At 38.0% G+C, this 15,955-nt stretch overlaps 1 protein-coding gene across 2 annotated transcripts; it reads left to right on the top strand.

Annotated features, from left to right (window-relative positions):
• The first annotated feature begins 9,548 nt into the window (after positions 1 to 9,548).
• LOC147631347 (putative serine/threonine-protein kinase At1g01540) lies at positions 9,549 to 14,816 on the top strand. 2 transcript variants are annotated; one of them, XM_086809076.1, is made up of 2 exons: positions 9,549 to 10,267; positions 14,488 to 14,816. In XM_086809076.1, exons 1-2 carry the CDS (start codon positions 9,628 to 9,630, stop codon positions 14,523 to 14,525), a joined length of 678 nt encoding a protein of 225 aa, XP_086665202.1. In that variant the 5' UTR covers positions 9,549 to 9,627; the 3' UTR covers positions 14,526 to 14,816. The 2 variants fall into 2 exon arrangements, with proteins under 2 accessions (XP_086665202.1, XP_086665201.1); XM_086809075.1 differs by lacking the exon at positions 14,488 to 14,816 and adding an exon at positions 10,931 to 11,369.
• Positions 14,817 to 15,955: the final 1,139 nt, after the last annotated feature.

The raw sequence follows: 15,955 nt of genomic DNA on the forward strand, positions 1-15,955 counted from the left end.
TTGAACACTTTTCTAATTACTAACCACTGATCAACTAGGTCTATTATTGACATTCCATTACTAACTAATTACTAGTTTGAATATTAACACTTTGAGTACTATCAAGTGCTAATGTTCTAACTATACTAGTTCAAATACTAATACTAGATACTAGATAGTAGCTCAAATACTTTGAATATTAGTTTGAATGCTAATTGTTTGAATACTAATTCAAATACTAATACTTAATACTAGAATAGTAATACTTTGTACTCATCATTTTCAACTAGTATTTAGTATCTATATATATATATATATATATATATATATATATATATATATATATATATATATATATATATATATATATATATATATATATATATATATATATATATGCTGACTAACAGTTTGTACAGTAACAAAACTGAGATACAACATCTACATATAATTGCTTGTTTCTTCAATCAGTTTGTGTCCATCTCATGTCAGAGAACTCAAACAGGGAGTGTGGCCTTTTAACACCAACATTTTCTGGACTTGGGTGCAACTCTTATTCTAATTAAATGCGGTCTGCAATCTTTGGACATATAGTTGTTTACAGATGTGTGCTGTGTAGCCCTGTGTCCCAATCAAATGTAGCCTACCCCAATGTGTCTCATCCTTGCAAATGGTCAATTCACCTTCTTTTTGCAGGCATGGACAATTTGAGTAACACACTGTCCTGCTTTGAGCATGTAGTGTATGCTTGTCATGAATGTGGCAGGTTAAGGTTTTTAAGTCAGCAAAATTTCGTACCTGATGATGTCTGCTACATTTTGTATGCTCTCACGATTTCTTGAAATTTGGGAAGCATATGCACTGATAAAGCACTTGACTTTATCAAGTACATATTTGTTGTGGCTTTAATTCTTGAATGTGAGCGAGGTTACTGTTCCAGCTTTTTCAAGCTGGGTCTAGAAATTTGCTGTGTCAATCTTATTGTATTTTTTTGCAAGAGTACCACATTTTATTTTGCAGATGAGCTCCTAGAAAATGCATCTGTTTTTTTGGAAGACCTTGCTGTATACAGTTATTGTATATCAATTACTGATTGTAGACAGTATATCAGTCACTAATAGATATACAGCTAGCTAGATTTATAATCTAACTAGATACAGTTAGTATGTATAATATATACTAACCATATACACAAAAAAAAGAAACATTAGCAAGTTGTTAGCTCGATGTGAGCTCCTCCTTTGCCCTTGTTACTGACCCACAGGCTTCACACGGATGCTGTGTGCCATTGCCTAACCAGCCCTGTGCCATTTTTGCACAAGACTTGTGCATCAGTCCAGCCAGCCACATTGCCACATATTCAGTGCCAAATATTCAGCCAAGAGCATTGCCACATTGAAATTTTGCCTACCATTTTCAGCTATTGATCATGTAAAAAAGCATGCCACATTTGTGCTCAACCAGCAAGGACAATAATGTCAGATTTGTGCTCATTTAGCCAACATAGAATCGCGCATTTTTCAGCTCTTAATAGGCTACAGTCTTCCTGTGTGTGGAGGTCAATGGCTACCATTCTATGTATTCAAGCTATGTGTTCTAAGCATGCATTGAAAGAATGTTTTGAACCTTCAAAGCTGAGAGAGAGAGAGAGAGAGAGAGAGAGAGAGAGAGCTCTAATCATTGTAAATTTGTAATTGGGAATTTTCAGCTCTCCAGGTTTATTTTCATGTACATATGGCTCCAAAAAAGAAGAGTGTTGGAACAAGTGCTAGATGTTTAACACAATATTTTAATAGCATGGCAGAATCCTCAATGGGTTCAAGTAAGTCAACAAGACTTGAGCAAGCTGATAATGGTCCAGATTGTTTATCTAAGGAAAGCCTTAGTAGCAATGAAATGTTACACTCATTGAAATCAACTAAAGTTATTGCATCAACACCGTCACAAGATGTCCAAAGTGTAGGAGTGGATGCAACACAGTCAATTGCAAGGAGCAACCACTCATCTCCAACAAATCCAAGAGAAGGAGAGTCAATTAGAAAGGAAAGTAAGAGGAAGAGAGGTCAATGGGATATCGGGAGGACATTCCAAGCTGATTGGGTTTCAAAGTATCCAATCATACAGCCTTTGGAGTTAGAAAATGAGGAGTCATCAAAGTTTGCTACTTGTATAGCTTGTAGTTGGAAGCTGGGTCGATCAATCAAGGTGCAATTAAAGCTTGACACAATAGAGAAACACCTTGGAAAAGTTTATGAGAAAGAGATGGTTGATGGAAATACAAAAATTGGTTGCTCGTTGGAAGAGTAGTGGTGGTGAATGGAGGCATATACAAAACATGGCTGAATATGAAGCTCACTTATTGTAGTTTGAAGAGGATAGAAAGGCTGGAGCTGCACGCTTGCACAATTTGCCATTGTATTGCACATTCTCTCCATAGGGAAGCCCATGTTAGAATATTCCAAGTGGGAGAGCCCTTTGAGCTTCATTAGACTTCGTGTTCCACATTTTCCAACAAACCATTGGAGTGAAACTGTAGGTTGGGAGTTTGCCTACTACATGGCAGAAGTGGTCAAGGGACGCTTACAAGAGAAAATAGCAAACGCCAAGTTCATTGCTGTCTCACTTGATGAGGTAACCACATGAGATAATGGCTCATGGGTGTGTATGAATGCATATTTTGTGGAAGAACATGTGAGAAAGGTATGCTATGTGGGAGTCTCCAAGTTGGAATGTAGTGCGACTTCAAATGCTATATTGAGGTTGCTAATTGAAAGCATGACAACAAATGGTGGGATGAGCTTGAGAGATTTGTCTCAAAAGATTATATGTGTGGGTGTTGATGGATGTTCGGTAATGCATGGGATTCGAGCTAGATTTTGTGTCCAATTGAAGAGGCTTTAGGCTCCTTACATGGTTGGCATACATTGTATGGCTCACCGTACAAACTTGGCTTATAAGATTCTCCAAAGTTTTGATTGTGTGCAGAAGATAGAGGATTTGGTGAGAAAAGCATATGCTTTTTTTTCAAGGAGTCCTAAAAGATTCAATCAGTTTAAGGTGTTTGCAAAAGGAGTTAGCCAAGGTAAGAAGCTCTTGAAGCAAGTTGATACCAGGTGGATTTCACTCATTGGTCCAGTTCAGTGCCTATATGAAGAATATAAATCAATCATTGGGATTGTGCATGCACTTGCTCTAAAGAAGGGAAAGGGCCGAGAAAAGGCCATAAGGCTGTTAGATCTCCTTATTAGTGATGCAGAAACATTTTTATATCTTGGTGGATTACTTCCAATGTTACGAGAGATGAATCATCTAATAAAAATAGCACAAGCACGGGACTGTTACATTATGGAGTATACTGTAGCACGAAAGCTCGCAAGCTTACAATTAATTACCCTCTATGGAGAAAGCTCAAGCTTCTCAAGCAAAGAGTTTGAGGAATGGAATACTAGTTTGGATATTGAGAATGAGAATAGCTTTTTATGCTATAATAAAAAAGGATGTTTGTGCATGAAGTCAAAAGGAAAATTGATAGAACTTCATCTCATGAGAAAGGTGAAGGGAGTTGAAAAGCATCGAAAAGTCAAACAGTCAACTTTTCCACAACTCATAAGCTTTGTTAGGAAAGAGCTTATTTCTGTGTGTGCCACTCTAGTTGTTGATGAGATCCAACAACGGTTTCCCAAAGATGAACTCCTTGAATCATTTGCAATTGTTCACCCCATGTATTGGAACGAATTCACTAACAAAGTCCAAGTCATTTCAAATAAATTTGGTCAAAGTGTGGAGCTAAATGACAATAGAGTGAATGCATTAATCTATCCCAAAGAGCTCATAAATCAGTCAGGCATCTTTGGGCAGACTATGTGGGAGCAATATAGCAAGCTAGAAGAACCATCAAAGCCTGGATCCATGACTAGATTGTGGAGGAAATTAGAGACAAACTTATATCTAAAGGAGAGAATGTCTGAGTACTTCAAGATTGTTGATCTATGCCAAACAATGATTCTTGGTTCAGTGGAAGATGAGCGGGTGTTTAGTAGCTTGTCCTTCATAAAGAACAACTTGCGAAATAGACTTGAAAAGAATTTGGATACATGTTTGAGATTGTATACTACCAAACATGACCTTAGCACATTTCCATTTGAGGAGGCGTATGCTTTATGGGACTCAAATTGTCATAGAAGGACTATTAACAAGAATGCATTACAAGATGAAAGAGCATTTGAGCATGTCCAAAGCTTCCAAATCTGTGACAAATTTTCTGGCAAGTTTCACTTGCTTTGTTTCTTCTCTTATTGGCACACTCTCTTATCTTGTTTTTATACTTTTCAAGGTTTAGGGTTGCTGATGGTCTCCCTCTTTGATTTCATTGCTTGTGGTACAGTCTCTTACTTTATTCTATTGTTTTGCAGGGTGATCACCGCTTCTTGTTTTTTGTAATATTTTTGGTTTAACTCCTAACTATTGCATGAGCTACTTATTTTAACTGGTAAGCTTTATATTTCTCATTTTCAAATTCATATGGGTAGACCTTGGTAAAGAGGGAGTTATATCTATCAAGCTATGCAAGAGAGATTTGATGTAGTATCAGAATTAGTAATAGTTAGGTTAGTATAAGTATAAGACTAACACCAAATATCTAGCACTGACAGTATCTAACACTGTTAGTATTAGTTTAGAACAATCCAGAACACTTAGTTTGGAACAATTCAGAACAGTTTATTTTTTGATATCAAATATAGTTAGCATTTTAAATGTTAGTATTAGATACAATTAGTTTGTATCTAGCACTGACAGTATCTAACACTTAGTTTGGAACAATTCAGAACATTTTATTTTTTGATATCAAATATAGTTAGCAGTTTAAATGTTAGTATTAGATACAATTAGTTTGAATTAGTATCTAATCAGTACAAGTTGAATAGACTTAGTGTTAATATGGGCCTATAGTTAGTATAAGACTAACACAAATACGTTTAGTATTACAAAAGCTAGTAGTAGTATTAGTTGGATAGTTTGGATCAGTTCATATAGTTAGTATTAGCTAGGTTAGGATCAATATTTAGAATATTTACTAACTAGGTACTATTAATATTATTAGTATTGCATACACTTAATATTAGTCAATATTAGAACAATTAGTAGTAGAATAATTGGAGTTAATTTTTTAGTTATATTAGATTTACAAATTTAGGATTAGCTAGATCAGACTCAATTTAATGTAAGCATTAGTTAGTATCTAATAACACCTAACACTAATAGTATTAGTATTTGATCAACACCTATCAATGTAATGCTCGAGATTTGCGTTGAATGCTATGATTCCCAACGGCATCTGAGAGAGCAAGTGAGCTCACTCCACATACTGTTGATGTTTGCACTAGATACTTAAAGATGCTATTAGTATTACTATTTAACTGTATCAATGTTAGTAGTATTGAATACTTATAAATGTTGGACCTATTAGTACTTGTATTACGATCAATATGTAACACTAAGACTATTTACCAATATCTAACACTAATTATATCTAATCCTAATAGTATTTAACAAGAGATCTCCTAACCCCAAGAGTGTAAGACCCTCCGCTCTTGCTAAGACTCTGAGCAGCCCTAATGTCAATCCAACTCCCCTTTTAGGGAGAGGATAATATCTTGTTAGCAGACAGTGAGGCAAATGTCGAGGTGGCATGAATCTTGATGTTGTTGACATAGCATCACATGTGAGAGAGAAGTGTTGATATTATCTTTTGTAAATAAATTCAATTACTATATTTTCTAGGAGTTCATGTTTGCACTTATTTTGGACAAATCTTTATGTTTTTTACTCTCAAGGAAATGGTTGTAAGAGCTTTTGATGGATATTACATGCAAAATAAAAATGTTGATCTTATCTTTTTAAAATACAGGCAAGTACTATATGTTGTAGGAGCTGAGATCTATAGTTGCTGGATATTGCACAAAACTTTTGGGTGGTGTACCCTCAAGGTAATTTTGTAATTCAAATGTCAATGTGGAATAAATGATGATGCATTGTGCTATTGTTATTTGAGTTTCTCACAATTAATGCTATGAAGAACTTGCTACAATTATAGGTATTTGCTATGTGTTCCCTGATTTGTAGTTTAAAAGGGACTGCTTTGGACAAGAGCATAAAATCGTGTATTGGATACACGGCTATGATAAATGGCCATGAGCAATGGTGTTGGCTAGAGTATATGTCCAAATTGCGGTAAAGCAGAACTGAACATGAATTGCAGGTATGATCCTTCATTGCCTCTCTACAAATCATTCTCTTCTTTCTTCTCATCATGATGAATCATAATCTATTATGCTATTGTGTAAGGTCTCATCTGTTGTTTGATTAATATCATGTAAATTTTTATGTGACTATAACTAGTTGCTATGTGTATCATGATGTGTAGTGTAGAAGGGAAGGGAGTAGTTTGCCAACACTTTGCTGCATGGAGGCTGCCTAGGAACTCCCTTCTAGCACCCTTCCTAGAAGGGAGTAAAATACCAATGTTCCCAGATCCCTTCATGGTTAACCATCTAGGAACACCCTTTGGAGGTGAAACCTGAGCTCAGCTACCAGTGTGTCATCAGTGCACGTGACAGGTAGTCATGAGATGGATCTATTCAGTTTAATTGGCTAGGCCTCATGTTGTTCTTATTTGTTTGACATATTGGTTGTGTGGTTTTTCTTGAACTAGGACTTGAATGAGTACATGGTTTTATACCCCAATTGTCCCTTTTCATTGTGGGAAGGTGAATTGATGTCAAAGATGTCTTTCTTTTGTTGCAGGGACACTTACTTTGATCTACTACAAAGGTACCATGATGAGCTTGGATACCCATTTCCAAAAGCAAAGGAAGGATTGATCAGTACCATGATGAGCTAAGATACCCATTTCCAAAAGCAAAGGAAGGATTGTATGAAAATCTTGTTAGCAGTTCTTTAGTTGATATATATACTTTGTACATGTGCTAGGAAGTGCTTCACAAGTTTTCGATTTGAAATTTGTGCAAGATCCAAGCTGAAGGTGAGTTTTTCTTATTGATGTATGATGATTCATGGCTTGCACTAATTAAGTGGTATGTAACAAATGACAACATGCAACAAAGAGGCAAACATCAAAACTATAATAAAAGTTGGTTTGAAATATGTTTGCCTCTTTTGTGTGTCTTGGTAAGTCAACATATTTTGAATTGGGCCATTCTTGATGCAAACAATGATCAATTATTGGATTTAATTTGGATCATAAGGTTAAATGCATTGGAGGTGCATGAGGTTAGTTGGTTGAAAAGTGTTTTGACTATTATTTTCAAAGAGCTATTTGAAACATCCATCCTAATGTGTTTTGAAGAAAAAAAGGTATTGAATTACTCTTCAACACTAGAAAAAAGAAAAATCACATTCAACTTTTAAAGGTTGAAAAATAAGAGCTTGATTGAATTCAATTGCAAGCATGGGTTGATAGTAGGGTTCTAGAATTGATTATGATCAAATTAAAACTATTTGAGGGTGTTGTTGGATTTGACCATGTTGTGGACTCACATAGCACACACACAGTGAAGCTGCCAAGGCAAGACTTGTTGGTGATGGTCTTAAATTTTGTGGACTCACATAGAACACACATAGTGAAAGTGCCAAGGAAAGACTTACTGGTGATGGTCTAATCTTCTATGGGTATTTTTTACATGGTTGTTTTGAGGGTAGGGTGCACACTGCATGCATACGCAGAACTGTCTTAGATCCTTACATAGATTTATGGCTTACTTATGTGTACGATCTTAGGATCTATAGTTGTAGCCAATGAATAAATTTTGAGATGCTTTTAGAGGGAAATGCTCTCATCTTTTTATGAGAAGTGAAATTGTATCCAAAATGGAGTGCACTTAATGAGATCATTGATATTTTAAACATAAAAATGGAAAAGGTGCAATTGAGTCAACAATCTACGGGGTGTAGCCTCTTTTTGAATAAATTTATGTGTCATAATCATTGTTATGGGTAGAGAAATAAGTGCTAAGATAATCAAAAATTGGTTTCTAGGAAGGTAGCAAACACATCAATGAACAGATGTTTGAATATTGAGAATTTTTATAGTCATGTGCATTGCATAACTAGAAACATGCATTCAACAAGATGGCACCTTGGGTGTTGTCTATATAAAATTAGAGAGAGAGAGAGAGAGAGAGAGAGAGAGAGAGAGAGAGAGAGAGAGAGAGAGAGAGAATTATAGAATCACACAATTATGTTTGGGTACATGAACGTATCTATCACTTTGTAAAAATTAATGTAGACTCCTTAAGTAATGAGATAAATTTTTATAGTATACATTTGGAAAATTGACTTCAAAATTATTCGCCAAGTAGCTACACTTCAACATTTGATTTTGAAATTATTTGCCCAAATGTCATAGTGGGATTTTAGAATTTTAAAAAATAGCCCAATCATCTACACTAAAGCTCTAATCGTTGCTTGTTAAAATTTACCCTAGTGGACATCAAGCACTTGCCTTATATTTAGGACTTACTAATGCACAAAGTTCAACATTAGAAGAAAAATAATGCAAAAGGCAACCTTGATCACATGCATGTAAAAACTAAGTGTTTGTGCTGCCCATCTCCTGAGTGTGCTACAAAATCACAATAGTTATATTTAAAATAAAGTATTTCCTTGAGTATTGAGACTTAGAAATAAAAAAGGAGCAATGTTCCAAAATAATGAAACAATTCTTGCTCCCTTCCAAATCTTAGGTCTCACTATCACGTTCTTTAAATATAGTAATATAACACGATAGTGATTTGATTATGGGAAAGGAATCTGATCCTATTGAGACCAATGCATGTAAAATGGGGTTTGTCTAGTGAATTTTTTTTATTGGATTTAAAAAATCTTGGTTGAAATTTGGTATAACTTTTATTTTTTAAGGGACATAATTTATACATTTTTTAAGGGATAGACTTTACAAAATTTTAAGGGATATAATTTTCATTGTCCTGATTTCGAAGTGCTGAATTTTCAAAGTCTTGGTTTGACATTTGGCATTTCCTTTATTTTGTAAAAAGTGACAAAATTTATACGATTTAGTAATTTTCTTAATTGACATTTTTCTAATTTGAAGTGCTAAATCCTGGGTATTTAAAAGATTGGTTGTTTTTGATGGGTTGGAAAGGACATCTTTTGCTTAGTATATTGTGGAGATGAGGATTGAATGTGCCGTGCAAGGAATGGTCCTTAACTTGACTCGGGAGAGCGAGAGAGAGAAGGGTATTAACGTCGGTAGAATGCAACATGAGGGCATATACGACCAACGGTAGGACTTGAACTCGGGTAGATCATGGACTTTATTTATAAGGGCCCTCGCACTAGCCAATCTGCCCCACTTGTGTGGGTGACAGAAAGGTAGAGAGCTTGACTTTGGTCTAGAGAGCTTGACTTTGGTAGGGAGAGAGAGTTTGACTTGGCAAGGGAGAGACATAAAGGTAGAGAGCTTTTTGACTTTGGTCTAGAGAGCTTGACTTTGGTAGGGAGAGAGAGTTTGTCTTGGCAAGGGAGAGAGGGGGATTTGAGTTTCTATTAGTAGGGATTGAACGTGCAGGTATTGGATTAAGGACGCTGCTTAGCAGTAATTAGCTAGCAATGATGAACTGGTTGAGTCGTCATCAGCGCCCTGTGTTTTCTGATGAGGAGCGTGCTTGCGAATGGCACTGGTGGCATCCGCTGCAGTTGTCGCAGAGCCAAGTGATGGCAGCGACGGAGAATTTGAGCGCAGAGCGTGTGATTGGAAAGGGGGGGTTCAGCACCGTCTACAAAGGGCAGCTCACGGACGGAACGCCGGCAGCTTTCAAAGTGCTGCGCATGGACAACGTCGACCGAGGACGGCGAGCTTTTGCGGCAGAGATGGACACTCTGAGCAAAGTGCGCCACCGCAACCTGGTGCGAATACTGGGCTCGTGTCGCTCCGCCCAAATGCTCACCATCGTCATGGACTACGTGCCGAATGGCAGCTTAGAGCAGCGCCTTCACGCCGACGCCGCCGCCTCTCCCTTGAGCTGGGACCAAAGGTTCGCCATCATCCGGGGTGTCTCCAATGCGCTCGCTTACCTCCACCATGACCTGCCCTTCCCCATTATCCACTGCGACCTCAAGCCCAGTAACATCTACCTCGGCCTCGACCTTGAGCCCCGCTTGGGTGATTTTGGGACTGCGCGCTGGGCTCCCTCTTCTCCCAACAAGCCCTCGTCCTTCAGGCAACAGCTTGGTAATGTCTTCACCCACGGTGAGTCTTCACACATCTTATAATCTTGTGGGCAATAATATTAGACGGTGAAGACATTTTACCTTAGAGAGTGTCTGGGCTGAGTCCTTTACGAAGCCCAATAGGCAAGCTGAATTATGTACCCATCTCTCTCTCTCTCTCTCTCTCTCTCTCTCTCTCAAACAAACCCTACTTAGACATTATTAAAAGCAAAAATCAATAGTACACTTGGATTCATGTAAGCAAGGTGAGGAGTAGTAGCAATAAGTACACTTGGATTCATGTAAAACACCCAAAAAAGCATTACTACACTTGGATTCGTGTAAGCAAGGTTAGGAGTAGCAGCACCCAATGGATTGGCTTGAATCCAAGCAAGGTCAGGATAAGTAGCAATTAGTAAACTTGGATTCATGTAAAGCACCCAAAAAAGCATTACTACACTTGGATTTATGTAAGCAAGATTAGGAGTAGCAGCGCCCAATGGATTGGCTTCTCAACTAATAGTGTTTCATAGGTTGGGAATTCAGTACCAAACAGGGCTAGGAATGGCCAATGAATTGGCTCCTTGAAAGCTAGTGTTTTATCTAGCCATGATCCTTCTATGTTATACAAAAGTCTTATTTTTTAAATTTCATGTAAAACCAAAATCACCTCCTGATGCAAATTCTTTTATGTCTTTGACAGATAAGAAAAGGGCTATTAGAAAAGTTACAACCAAAGGTGATGTGTATACCTATGGTGTTGTTGTACTAGAGATGCTTACAAGAAAACGACCAACTTGTGAGTTTCTAGTGCATTATGGGAGCCTTGCTAAATGGGCTTCCTCAAAATACCCAGATCATATTGAGGAAGTTTTGGATCCATATCTATTATCTACTTCAAGCATAAGTGCTCATAAAGAAATGGAAAATGTCTTGCGAATGGCTCTCTTATGCACTCAAGACAACCCATACAATCGTCCTAGTATGCGAGATGTTGTCTCAATTCTTACATGGATTAGGCAACCCATTGCAAGACAACACCTCTTACATGAGACACTAATGTGTAGAGGGGGCACTCCCATGTCTCAATGCTCTTCTCTTAATTCGCATTCTTGATAAGTTTAAATGATGTGCACTAATTTCTCTAGAAATGCCTAATTATACATCATGTAGGTTAAAAAAGGTTTTGGAAAAACCCATGCATGTAAAAGTCAATCCCTTTATGTATATACATGCATACATACATACATATATACATATATACATGCATACATACATATATATATGTGCACACACACACACATGTATATATGTATACACACACACACACATACATATGTATATATTACATATATATATGTATCTATACATATATTACGTAACACACACACACACACACACACATACATATACATATACATACATACATACATACATACACACACATACACACACACACACACACACACACACACACACACATATATATATATATATATACATGTATAAATACATATATACATATGATTGAGAGAGAGAGAGAGAGAGAGAGAGAGAGAGAGAGAGAGAGAGAGAGAGAGCTTGTATTAGATTTGACACAGTGTCAAATATGCTTCATGCTACACTAGACTGTTATCTCATAACGGTCCACACATGGAGTAGGTAGACTTTACTCATAGGCACCCTATATTGACATTATAGGGCCCAAAGAATGAGGCCTAAGATGAGCCCAGATGGCCATGGGAGGTGGGGTAACTTTTATGTAGTACATCTTTATGGGCTGAGTCTACACACTAGGGATGGTGGCGCTGGGGCAGTGGACATACGTGGTCATGTTATGGTTGCCCTGGGCATACATGCCTATATAGATATGTAGACAGCCCCTTATCCACACAATTTATTAGTCATCACTATGAGTTTACTCCCTAGCTTCTACTAGCATACATCCTCTATTTTAGTAGTTCTAGATCAGCCATCGAAGCTCCCTTCATAGGAGCAAATGATGGTGGGTATGGGGATTTGCTAGATCTATGTTATATCATTCTACGAGAGGTGATCTCCAGTAAACAGCATGGGTTTATTAAAGGAAGATCTATATATGATAATATCTTTTCAGTAATAATAGGCAAAGAAGTGCTCAAAGAACTGGTCAGAATTGTGTAATCTTTCAATTGGATTTAAAGAAAGCTTATACCAAAGTTCATTGGTCCTTTGTAGCAAGAGTTATGGAGAAACCAGTCTTTGGAAATAGGATAGCTACACGTATTTATACTCTTACCTGCTGGAGACCAATCTAAGTTGTTATTTAATGGGAGATTAGTGGGGGGATTTGAGATCAGAAGGTATGTGAGACAGGGTTGTCCTGTGGCCCCTTTGCTTTTTGATGTTGCCTCTCATCCTTTGATAGTAGCTTTAAAAGAGGGATAGTGACTATGCTGAAGTTAAAAAATGGAGAGCAACTGATTATCCAATGCTGTGTTGATGATTCTTTGATGTTTTTGAGAGCTTATAATGATAATGTAAGGAATGCATTGCATCTAGTTTAGCTATTTGCCGATGCCTCTGGCTCTAGATGTAATATACACAAATCCAAGATCATTAGTTTGATTGAGGAGGATAGTTTTGACATGGAAAGATGGGGGATGTGAAGTTATTAAGAAGGGACAAATCATCAGACACTCGGGAGTGCCTTTTGGGGTTGAAGTGACAAACAAGGATCTGGGAATTGAAAGGTTCTTTAGCAAGCTGAAGAAATGGGAAGGGACCAAATTTTGATTTCATGATAGGCTGGCCATTGTTAACATAGTCCCTAATGCCTACATTATGTTTCTCTATCCTGTGGTTGAATTTAGAAAATGTCATTGGAAAAGGTTTATGGCTCCAATAAGAGATTTCATTTGGAGACTACAATGATGGCAGGAAGGCATCTGCATGGTTGGCCTCAGATAAAGTAAGCTTGCCCAAAAAGTTGGGAGGATTAGGGATTATACATTTGCCTACTCATGCTAAGGCTTGAGTTGCAACTAGCTTGCCTAAATTTCTTCAATAGGAGGGAATTTGGACTAGGATGCTTAGAGAGGTAGTGGAAGAGTCTAAGGTCCAACGTAAAGGCAAGTGGATTGGGTTGGATTAGAAGGATAAACTGCTGTCCTATGCTCCTTTGAAAATTGTGAACTCCCCCTTCTGTAAGTTTTTACGCCTAAATTGGAAAGAGGTGATGGGTTTGATAAAATGGGATGGGTGTACTAGGGCATTTAGAAACTCCTCCTTTAGCCTGGGCATTTGGTGGATTCACAGATTTAATCCCCCTTTGGCCCAACTTAATATAAGGATATCTAGAAAGCTAAACAATAGAGGACTAAGGAGACTGAGGGGACTTCTGGGACTGCTCACAAGTGGGCTAAAAAGAGTTGCATCAAATTAGGGGGGAATTTAGAAGACATCAGAGAGATCTACAGGTTATAAACTCTATGTTAGAAGAGGTTGAGAAGGGCTGGATTTCTACTGCTTATAATGGGACCTGTTGGCTGCATGATTGGGCTTGGTTCAATGGAGTTAAATTGGATAAAATAACTACCAAGGCAGTATATGAGGAAATGAGCAAGAGCGAGATTAACGTGAGATACTGCAATAAAATTTGGAAAGTAAGGTGGTGCTTGAGTACTTGGATGAAGAGATGGAGTCTAATATGGGAATTGTAGATATTGGTGAAAGCTCAGACCTTTCTATGGAGAGTATATATGTTGGCTATACCTCTTGGGTACAAATTGCTTTAAAGGAACTTCGCTGCTGGAGTATGTCCTAGATGTAAAGCATCAATTAAAGATGGCAAGCATGCCTTTTGGGATTATCTTGCTAATAGAGGGTTTTAGGGTAGGATAGGCAAATGGGTAGATGGGAGCTTGGGGGTTAAGGGATTTTGGGATAATGAAGATTGATTAATGAAGGAGGATCTAGTGGTTTATTATTATATATTATAAGGTATTGTTGTTTGTGGGGAATTTCGAACTCTAAGAATCTGTTGGTATTTCATAAAGTGTCTAGTCAGGGGCTGGATGTGTGCACTATTGTTGGTATGTATATTATATTAATAAGTTGAATGATAATCTGTTTGCTGATTTAGTCCAAGTTTTACAAGCACATATAAGTTGATGCAGGCCCTAGCTGTTGCTGGGATATTAACACATACTAGGGTACTCTAACTGTTGCTGGGATATTAACACATACTAGGGTACTCCAACTTCTGCTGATATATGGTAGGTCTACACAGGGAAAGACGGGAAGATGAGATACCCTAGATTTGGGCCCAAAACCAGGAGGTGGTACCAAAAGGAAAAGTAACCAGAGTATACGTTCCTGGCCTTAATTGAAAATCCTTTGGGCAGGAGACCGATGGTGAAAGTTTGGACTAAGGGTGACTACTTTGAAGAGAAGACTCTTAAGGGATGCACTTCTGATGCTTTGCTTGTGGCTTGGATGCAGTTGGGTTAGCACATATCTTGGGAGATGCCTTCTTTTGTACGGGAGGATGAGAGATGGGTTCAAATATGTGATCTACATAAAAGAGATTGGGAATAGAATAGATGTGGTAGGAGTTTATTGTAAATGGCAACTTTTGCCTTGTTAATATAAATATAAATACTTATTGTTCCCAAAGAAGAAGAAGACGACCTCAAGATACCTCCTAAACGCATTGGTTTAAAACCTTTTAAAAACCAAAAGATGGATCTTGACTTGTGTAAGCTAGAGTTGAAAAGTCAATGTGAGAGGCCGCCCAAGGGCCCTGTATTTCTTGGAAGCACAAGTGTGTAAAGGTTTTCGGAAGCACAAGTGTGTGTAAAGGTTTCTTATTAAGCTTGTACTCGAGTGTGAAAAAGGCTCGGCTCCTTTGTCCCTTAGGGTTAGGGCTAGGGTTAGGGTTAGATTGAGGATTTATAAAACATAGGGAGATTAGCTCTCGTTCAAATGGTAGTCTCTTCTTCTCCGGCAAAGGTAAAGCAGCACTGTGATGACTCTGTTTCTAACATCACATGTAGACGATTGCGAGCATGATCGCAGAAATTGAACATCTAAGGGGCTGAGTGCTGGTACCTGCGTCACAGAGAGAGAGAGAGAGAGAGAGAGAGAGAGAGAGATGGATCTGGTGTTAGCGAATGTGCTTTCTACATGAAAGCTGATGTCTCTTGTTTTCGGTATGTGCACACAAGGGCTTCGGTGATGACAGTAAAGCTTCATGATTTCTCATCTCAGCTGATTGTAGCAGTTATTCGTACTGTCTGAGAAGTAGATCACATCATCCCATGGCTCGCTCGGAATGGTCTCGAAACGACAGTGAGTGCATATGCTGCTTGGATTTCTTGACTTACTGTTACGAATTGTTGTGGATGCGTGAGCATGACAAAGAAGAATCGATTGAGTTAAGTTGAGGCTAATCGTTTCAATTTGTGTGAAATTTTGGGCGTAAACAAACATTTGGGAAGTTATTTGGCGGTAGGTTTAGAAAGTCGCCAAGCAGGTTCAGAGTTAATAATATTGGCTGGGTTTTAGGTGGTTTTGTTTCTTCATTTTGGCTGTTTGCTGTGGTTTGTTATTTTTATGTGGGATAGATCGGCATTGTTCCTATTGCGTGATCCCTGTGCCGTGAGATACTGCTGCCTAGCCCGACCACTTCCAGTCACCCTGGCTCTCATCCCACAGTAGATCCACCCAAGCTCTCATCCCACAGTAG

This window comes from Cibotium barometz, chromosome 15, assembly GCF_041138505.1.
Source record: "Cibotium barometz isolate CiBa-2024 chromosome 15, ASM4113850v1, whole genome shotgun sequence".
NCBI classification, from domain to species: domain Eukaryota; kingdom Viridiplantae; phylum Streptophyta; class Polypodiopsida; order Cyatheales; family Cibotiaceae; genus Cibotium; species Cibotium barometz.